The sequence below is a fragment of the Salmo trutta genome, chromosome 39, assembly GCF_901001165.1.
Source record: "Salmo trutta chromosome 39, fSalTru1.1, whole genome shotgun sequence".
NCBI lineage: Eukaryota > Metazoa > Chordata > Actinopteri > Salmoniformes > Salmonidae > Salmo > Salmo trutta.
This window is the reverse complement of record NC_042995.1, coordinates 21566363-21576290: the sequence shown is the minus strand read 5'-3', so window position 1 is coordinate 21576290 and position 9928 is coordinate 21566363. Positions and strand designations below refer to the sequence as shown.

Below are 9928 nucleotides of genomic sequence, written 5' to 3'. Positions count from 1 at the left end.
AGGTCATTTCCCATTGGGCCGACATACTGTATGCAGCAGCGTTTACCGTGAAAACAGTCTCCACTAATGCGGGAACATTGCCTTTAAATGTCAATCAGGCTACAACGTGGAACTTCAGCGCTACGGATTGAATCGAACCCTCAAATGATTTGGTTTGTAATGTATGCACAATGTGGTTCAGTGGTCTCAAAGTTTTTGAGATGGCAGCAGTTAAGATTTGCATAGGCTTTACACAATCAACTGTTAGGAAAACATTTCAACAGAAAGGCGGACTACTCCCGTTTGCAAACAGACACGCACAGCTGAGCCTCAGGACAATATAGGCCACTCAGTCATGAAGTATGTCGTTTTATGTGCGAATGTAAATGTTATACCTGTAGCGTAAACAATGTACATTTCGATAAAACACACAATACAGACCATTTGTCACAGAAAAAGGTTTATTGAAAAATAAAGTTATATCCCCCTTAATTGTCAGCGACTGTGAAAACAAAATGTTTATTTTTTTTTGTACAGTCATAATTTAGTCCCAGAACAATCGTTGCTTTAGCTTTTCCATGATAGCTTAAAACAAGGTTGAGATTGAAAAAGAAAAGTCATAATGGATACACATGAATGCAAATGCAGATTTGACAACGGAGACATTCGGTGTTGGGTTAAAGAGACTTAAGGAAATTTTCTCATGGCCATAACACATCTTCCTTTCAGCTATCGTTTTGAGTTCCATTAACTGTTTTAGGACAAACCAATTTAAAAGAAGACAATTACAGAGGCTATTTATATTGGTTCTCAAGACCCCTCATGTATACATAACAACCAATGAAAGGAAGGAAACAGTTGACAACATAAGCCTGACTCTAACACGAGTAGAACAAGGCCACTGCCACAAAGAAGCAGATGCTTTCATATGCTGTATTTTACCCCACTAAAAGTCTTCGGTAAACATGTCCACAACAGCATTTAAGAGACATTTGTTTTAACCATCACCACAAAGTCCAACACATCCAATTACTGTTTACCTTTACAGTAAATGTTAAAAAAAACATCCTTCTAGCAAACGATGTGATCTCAACTAATAATTCTCTCTGGCACTAGGTCCCGGTAGATCTATTGGGCAGGTACGATAAGCGGTCTAGTAATAGCCATCAAAAAGGCACGTCATGTACTTTTTAAAACGGTAGCTTGGCTGCAGATCGTAGACACAAACTTAATAAAAACTGATCTGGACAGTACGGAGAACGAAAAGCTAGTCATAAAACGGAAGTGACCATCTAAAAGACAACGTATCTATATTTACAAAATGTGCAAATGGTTTGCATTAAGATCTGAAAATAAAAACATCACGAGGTTCTTGCTGGCGTTTACAATAAAAATAAAAATGTGTGGGCTGCTTTTGTCCCGATGTCATCATCACCCCGAAAGCACAGTGATGAGAGGAGAGAGATGTCTATGTCACTACTGTCCAGTCCAACCAGTGGACGGTCTCGAGGCGTGTCTGAAATGACACCCTATTCCCTTTGCAGCCATGTTGCCAAAGCATTTGGATATTATCTTTGCAATTTCTCATTCTCTCTCATCACTGTTGCTGGAGGTTGGAGTCAGATTGGACAAACAACTCCCGTCTCATCCATCCACTTGAACGTCCACGTTATATTATTTCTTCGATAAATAAAATGACCCTCTGTAAAAAGAAAACTCCTTTTCTATAAATAAAAAGAAACAATTCAGCAAACACAGAGAAAGATCTGTATACAAAATACATTTAAAAATAATTTAAAACCCATATGAAGAATATACAGTATTAGTCATATATTTTGTTAAACTTCAGTAAATAGGTTAAAGTAGTGCATTATTTCCATTCACAACAAGGACTACTAATTCAAACTTTTATTGACGCTTAAAAAAACAAAAAAAATTGGCAGGCAAATTAGGATCCTAAACGATCTCCAAATGAAGGAAACAAGTAAAGTTGCAGGTGTGTGTGTTGCTCTGTCACGAACTATAACTTACAGTACATCCATAGAAATTCTGTTTGTGTGTGTATCTTTCAGTCGACTGTATACATAAAGATTTAAATATCTATAATACAAATATTCATGATCAATATATCGCTTTAGAATATTTTCCCGATAAATCTATGGTGGTCAAGGCAATGGTCCTATGTGATACCGGTGATTGAGCTGACTGATGTTTGATCTGCCAGGGGACCCTTACAGTACAACACTATGTCATCTATGTCACACAGACTCCCCGTCACATGCAGCATGTGACTGATCTGACCTGATAATCAATTTTTTTTTAAACATTTGATTGAAATTGATCAATGACAAATGATTATTTTCATTAGCTTCTGTCAATTATTTTGCGCGCACACACACCTCTTTTCCCCAGCACACCCCAACTGGTCAGTCAGGTGTGTGTGGCTGTGAATGTGCGCGAGGTGAAAACTCAGCCTCTAGTCTGTACATTGGGAACATGAGGAGGGTCAATCTACCATGCAGGGCTACAGAGGAGCCATGGTGGACGGTGTGTGTGTGTGAGGTGTAGTTGGGAATGTCCGCGAGGGACAATGCCTCAGGTTTAAAAGTGATTTGCGATTTGGAACATTTAAAAATCAACATTATATCTACATCTGACCCGCTCCCCTGTCCAGATGCGACTATGGGGAGCGGTACAGTTACAGTGTAAAACTGGCTCTGCGTCTTCTTCTTCCCACTAGCGTTCCTTTTGGTCAAGTTTCCCCTAGGTACAGATCTAGGATCAGCTTCCACTCCCCCAATCCTAACCATAAATAAGGGAAATGCAAAACTGACCATAGATCAGGGTCTATGGGCAACTTTCCATTGGAGCATACCATTCAGAATACATGCCCTGTGCATTGCTTCATCCTAAGTAGTACGCTAGTGTGGACATTGAAACAGAGCCTTATTGCCTGGGACGGCCCCTTATGGGTCTCCAGTGCAAACCTACATAGCTAAAAGAGTTCAAAGACAAAAGGGGACAGGGGGCAGAAAGGAAAGCATGCCGAGTGTGGCGACACACCAGCCCGTTGGTCCCACAATGCGACTACAAGCTTGGAGAGATACAGTGGGTGGATTCACTGGGCCACCGACTGCAGTACCATCCACTGCCACACATCCTAGGGGCAGTAGGGAGCTCTGTTGCCATGCGCTCTGCCTCAAATATACAGCGACTCCCATTGATTCAAGTAATTCAGGCCGATGCGCAATGTCTTTTTTTTTCTGTACCCTCCTTTCCTCCTGCCCCGTGCCTTACTGAAAACTGTTTCATTGACATTCCTAGTTCCCAGAGTATGTATACAGCTCACTGGCCTCTTTCTGTCCACCATTTCAATTTCCAGTTTGCTGCCGATGCTGTGTCTGTCTTGACAAGCTGATCAAAATGCCTTAAAGGTCAAAGCTCAGGCGATTAAAAACAGACATAAATAATACAGATGTCTCCTGGTTGTCTGGTTCCCAGGCTGCTCTTCCTCCCTACAGAGGCCTGGCTATGGGAGGAGTTAGGCTGCAGGACTGCAGGTGTGGAGCCAGGGGGAGGAGTCAAGCGGTCCCCAACCCCCCCATTCCCTGCAGCGCTCTGGAAGGAGACGGGGTCCAATCCTCTCCACACACCCAGACAGACAGGGGCTATAGGCAGCCTTTGCACAGCGCCACCTGGCCCTTCATGTAGTCCCGGCAGGGGCAGACGCGTTTGAGGGAGGGGTGGGCGCCGGCGCAGCTGAACAGCAGCAGGTCCGACTGGAAGACGCAGTGGTGACGTGAGTCGCTGTAAGCAGGCACCACCGTGTCGCCCGACGACTCCACCGTCTGGCAGTCCATGCCGAACCTCAGACAGAAAATGGCAAATATGAAATTCTACTTCATTGTCCACACAGGGATATTAATTATGCTGCCGGGAGTACATAAGACACAATATACACAGAACAAAGACAAATGTATCTGTACATAAACATCTGGGATATCATATAGACAGACAGAAAGAGACAGATGGACAGACACTGTCAGACAGGCAAGCAGGTAGAAAGACAGGCAGACACAGTCAGGACAGGCTGACAGATTGAGCATCACTGTGTCTGCTACGATGCACTGCAGATCAAAGAGAAAATTCCTTCACATGATCCCCATTTTTTTAAAAACGTTTAAAAAAAATGTAACCTTTATTTAACTAGGCAAGTCAGTTAGGAGCAAATTCTTATTTACAATGACGGCCTACCCCGGCCAAACCATGACGACGCTGGGCCAATTGTGCGCCGCCCTATGGGACTCCCAACCACGGCCGGATGTGATACAGCCTGGACACAGCCTGATACAGCAATTACATTGAGTCCTGACGTCTCGATAACCATTCTGACACTGACCAGTGAGTTTCATTTGAAATTGCTTAAGTTGACATTTGACAACTGCAATAAATGATGTTTCCCTCTGATATCTGTCTATCATTTAGTTTCTGAAACGTCATAAAGGGACCTCTAGTGAGCCAAATTCAGCACAGCGGCAGACAGGTATTGAATGTCTATTTATGCTATACTGCCATCTGTTGGGTAGAAAGCAAAATGCATGTGTCAGACGTGCATTTGTGTGTGTGCGAGCGCCCGAGTGTGCGTACAGGTTAAGGTGTACTGTAGGTGCACACACTCACCGGGCCAGGTCCTTGTCCTTGTTGAGGTGCTGGAAGAAGGAGGGCTCGCAGATGAGCTGCTCCTCCTGGCACACCTGCTTACAGGAGCTCCCCGGCTCAGCCAGCTTCACCTGCAGAGCACTGAGGGGAGGCCACATCACCTGGCCATGGCAGAAATCCTAGAGGGAGGGAGGGAGGATGGGTGGGTGGGGGAGATGGGAGAGAGGGAAGGGTAACGGGAGGGAGAGAGAGCGAGAGAGACAGGGAGGGCAGAAAGAGGGGACAGGGAGAGAGAACACTGGAGAGTTATATTAAAGTCCTTTCACAATCAGTATTGAATTGTCAAAATACAAGAACGAGTGAATGAGAGATAGAACGTGGAACAGTTGCATTAAAAAATGACAACAGCTCATATTGTGGCTGCTCTGTGTAGCCATTGTTGTAGCAATATCCGTCTATAGGACAGGCGGGCACACTATTGACAGCTTCTTTGTTCACAGTGTGTAAAATGACATTTCTCCTGTGTGCATAGGGACGTCACTTCATGCTGACAGGCTCAATCAAATGTATTTTAGAAAGCCCTTTTTTTACATCAGCAGTTGTCACAAAGTGCAGCAGGACAGATGCAGAGGGAGAGAGGGAGGGAGAGAGCAACGGACACAGCCAAGTCTGTCACCCCTCGAACTTTAAAACTCTGCAAAAAGATACATTCAGAACCCAATCTGTTCACAGTCGATGAAGAGAGAAGCAGCTGCATGCTGTCATCAGTAGCTACAAAGTCAACACCAAGATAAGAACCTTATAGAAAGATGATATACCCTACAAGACAGAGATATAGTACGCATGGGCATGACAAATAGAGAGATGGTAGGAGAAGGAGAGGACATTTGGGCTCTAACCTGAAACAGGAAGGAGTTCCTTTTTTCAGTGAAAATGCACTGTAGAATACTCCAGAGGCTCTGATACCCTTTCCACACTAAGATACTAAAATGGACAATAGTGAAAGAAAGCAAAGCTCAGTTGGTTAAAAGGGAGCCAAGCTGCCCCGTTAACATATCTGGGCCTGTAATCAAGAAGCGTCTCAGAGTAGGAATACTGATCTAGGATCAGGTCACCCCTCTTATTTATGATGCCGTAAAACTGATCCTAGCACTCCTACTCTGAGATACTTTGTTAATACGGGCCCTGGCGCCAGTCCGCCTAAGCAATCAGAGAGGCATAGTTAGCTAGCCTTTCCCTGCCTAAACCATGATAGAAATAAGCAGTGTGTAACAAAACTATGCTGATCTTGTACCGAACTGTACTTACTGGAAAGCGAGCCAAAAAATGACAGTTAGGGTCAGCACAATAGCGTGTAAAGGCTCTGACTGCTGTATCGGAGAATGGAGAGGACAGTTAGTGAGGTCGTACCTGATTCTCAATGAAGGCGTTGACTCTTTGCAGCATCCCCTCACAGGTGAACTCATAGGGCAGGTAGGGCTCGATCTGAGGATGGAAGACAGAGTCAGGCTACAGCTGGACATAAAGCACATAGGCTGTAGAATGCCAGTCAGCTTGCTTAGAGAATGTGCCTGATTTAGATGTGCCTATGGTGGGACAGGTACTTTAGTCGGTCAGTGAGAAGAGGAGAGCGAAAGGAGAAATAGAGAGAAAAGAGAAAGAGAGAGAAAAGAGAAAGAGAGAGAAAAGAGAGAGAAAAGAGAAAGATAAGAGAAAGAGAGAGAAAAGAGAAAGAGAGAGATAAGAGAAAGAGAGATGTGGGCGTGTGCGTGTCAGAACTCTCCAACCCTGACTGAGGTCTTCTAGACGGACACATTCCTGAAATATATACACAACTACCTACAGTAGTGCCGAGGATCTCAGCGAGAACTCCACACACACTACAGTCATTACGTTCTGCAGTCAACAGAGCAAAACTCAGTGAGACAAACTACTGAGCTGCATCCTTGTTCTATCGAAACAACTTCAGATACGGTGCTGTGAAACACTAATTGGTCAACTAACCTTTGAGATCAATTTGTGATTGGTGGAATAACATTCTATGCTCTCAGCCGTAGAGAGCGGAGACAGAGGTTGCATGATAAATCACACCCTATTCCCTATATAATGCACTACTTTTGACCTGAGCCTGAGCCCATAGGGCCCTGGTCAAAAGTAGCGCACTATAAAAGGGAACAGGGTGCCATTGGGGCACATCCAGAGAGAGAAAATGAAGCTGAGGGCTGTTGGTCTGGACACTGGTCAGAAACCATACGAGACACAGTAGCCTTCTCTAATGAACAAACCCATTGTTCTGGCACCCCTGCAGAAGAACACGAGGGCTGTGTCCCCAATGGCACCATATTCCCTAATCCTTACACAGCGCACTACTTTTGACCATAGCCCATAGAGTAGTGCACTACATAGGGAATAGGGTGCCATTGGGGACACAGCCACGAGGTCTGCTTGCCCCTGGACTTAAATATGCACGGGCCCAGTGAGGGGAGAGAGAAAGAAAAGCTCTCACTTTGCTATTCTCAATTCATCTCTCTGTGAATTCCTCTTATTCATCTATTCTAATCGAGCCCCCTTGGAATTTGTGATCACGCTCTCTGCTTCTCTGACTGGTACAAGCGTATGTGTACCCGAGGCATTAGGAAATGAGACTGGGAGAGTTTTCATTTCAGACTGTGCTAAAAGAATAGAAAGGGGAGAATGTGAGCAGGGAAACATGTATTATGTGTGTGTGTGTGTTTTAAGGGTACCTTCTGACTGAGGATTGAGCGGATGGCTCTGTCCACCTCCGCAGGGTTGTCGATGTTCACTGTCCACACGTGGGGCTGGCCAATATACACCTCAGCATATGGGTGCTGGGAGGTCAACTGCATGGGAACACATTTTTATTGAATTTCTTCGACTGCCATAGAAATACTTTTGGCAAGCTGAAGAAAACGCACAATATATATGTTTTATTATTTATTCACGTTTATATTTCAGTCATTTAACAGGTTTGGCAGCTGCTCTTATCCAGACAATACTGAAGTCATATTGGCTGAATTGGCTAGTCAGCTAATAAATAGACAGTTATTTTTTTAATCTTTAGTCCCTTGGCAGGCGAAAAACAGAAACGCAGGACAGAATCAAAACAGACATGACACAGTAGTTCACTTCAATAGGAGAGCATTGAAGTCGAGTCACATCACAGATGAAGAACTACTGTGCGCACACGCTCAACAAACTAGACCCTATCCTTCAAACACCAGACTGACTTATTACAGAGGACCTGTCATGAATAAAAGAAAGGAGGGGTAATAGCACAGAAGTGAATAGAGGACCAGGTTATGTCTCTCTCTCTCTCTCCCTCACACACACACACACTTTGACTGGGGGTCCCTGGGCAGAGTGGCGCCTCTCACCTCTCTCAGGGTGGGCTTGCCCTTGAAGAAGTCCGTGTTCTTGCTGCTCTTGGGAGGGGTGAACTTGGGGTTGAGGAAGGCACAGCCATTGGCTATGGCCTCTAGGGGGGCGGGGCCTTCGTAGGGGAAGGACAGGCCAACAAACAGCTGTGGAGAAAAAGAGCATTACATTTACATTGACATTTAGCAGACGCTATTGTCCAGAGCAACTTACAATCAATGCATTCAACTAAGTTCAGTAGGAAACAACAACTACATATCACAGTTATTGCAAGTAGACTCTTATTTGAAATTGACCCCATCAGCAGAATCAGTGCCAGGAAGAGAAAAAAAACGATTGCAGAATTCCCACAGCCTTGTCTTTGTCTTTTTGCTCTGCACCAGCAGCATACCCAGCCTGCTTTTATTGGTTCTTAACCATTCCTAAGTGTTCTGCTATAAAACTGGCCCGTAAAAGAGGGCTTCTCCTGTCTGGTAAGCACAGCCACAAGATCTCAGTCGCTTTAGTGTGGTGTGTGTGTGTGTGTGGTGTCGGCCCAAGGAGAGGCTAAACGCGGAGTTCACACAACATGGTAGAGTGAAAACATGCACACACATGTGCACTGACAAACAATGACCAGAGGAGGAAGTAAGGCCTGTGGTGTTGTTAGGATTGGTCTCTGGATATGAGACTCATGGGCTTGAAACCCTTGACCTGTTTTTACTTGGAAAAAATGCATTTGCATGCCAGGGATAAAACGTAAAAATAAATTGCAGCAATAAAGAAAAGTAGAACATTGGCAAAGCCAGCAGAAATGGACAGACTGTGTAAATACGTGTGTAATGTTTGATGTACTAACCCATCTGGTTCAAGCACTACTCAGCACTGAGACAAGTACAGTAGCTGCAATACTTGTATTACCTGTACTACTAGCTCTCGTCATGAAACACGCTCATCACACAGATACGCTACTGTCCTTGGAGAGAAGAGGCCGTGCCAATCATCACAACAAAGACTCCATACACACAAAGGATAATAGAAAACCCATTGAGCTGGATGACCAAAGCAAATATCTGAGAGGCTCTTCTAACATGCTGGAACCAGAGGTGACTAGTCCGTGAAGCGTGCCACAATAATGTGTTTGTCTGAGGCCCCATTAGTAAAAAGAGAGCCGTTGGAGCTGGGGTTGTTATAGCGGAGGGCCGGCGACGGTCACAATGGCTGGTCTGTGAGTCGGCGAGAGCCAGATCCCACCGGGTCAGTGCCGGCCATGCCTGGGGAGACAGACGGTCTCTTTAGTTCAGCCCACTGTTGGCAACACTGCTGTACACGGACTCTCCCATACCATCCCTTCTCTTCTCTTCAGTCTATACCCATATCATCCTTCTCTTCAGTCTATACCCATATCATCCTTCTCTTCAGTCTATACCCATATCATCCTTCTCTTCAGTCTAAACCCATATCATCCTTCTCCTCAGTCTATACCCATATCATCCTTCTCCTCAGTCTATACCCATATCATCCTTCTCCTCAGTCTATACCCATATCATCCTTCTCCTCAGTCTATACCCATATCATCCTTCTCCTCAGTCTATACCCATATCATCCTTCTCCTCAGTCTATACCCATATCATCCTTCTCTTCAGTCTATACCCATATCATCCTTCTCTTCAGTCTATACCCATATCATCCTTCTCTTCAGTCTATACCCATATCATCCTTTTCCTCAGTCTATACCCATATCATCCTTCTCTTCAGTCTATACCCATACCATCCCTTCTCTTCAGTCTATACCCATATCATCCTTCTCCTCAGTCTATACCCATATCATCCTTCTCCTCAGTCTATACCCATATCATCCTTTTCCTCAGTCTATACCCATATCATCCTTCTCTTCAGTCTATACCCATACCAT

General features: G+C 44.6%; 1 protein-coding gene across 1 annotated transcript in view; it reads right to left on the bottom strand.

Moving 5' to 3' along the window:
* Positions 1-422: 422 nt before the first annotated feature.
* LOC115179283 (alpha-1,6-mannosylglycoprotein 6-beta-N-acetylglucosaminyltransferase A) overlaps positions 423-9928 on the bottom strand; it is a 112811-nt gene continuing 103305 nt past the window's right edge. The window contains exons 13-17 of the mRNA XM_029740663.1: positions 8034-8180; positions 7383-7499; positions 6049-6123; positions 4660-4817; positions 423-3846 (exon numbers count right to left, since the gene is read on the bottom strand). Of these exons, the coding sequence (XP_029596523.1) occupies positions 3648-3846; positions 4660-4817; positions 6049-6123; positions 7383-7499; positions 8034-8180 (696 nt within the window). The 3' untranslated portion in view covers positions 423-3647. The remainder of the gene's footprint in view (positions 3847-4659; positions 4818-6048; positions 6124-7382; positions 7500-8033; positions 8181-9928) is intronic.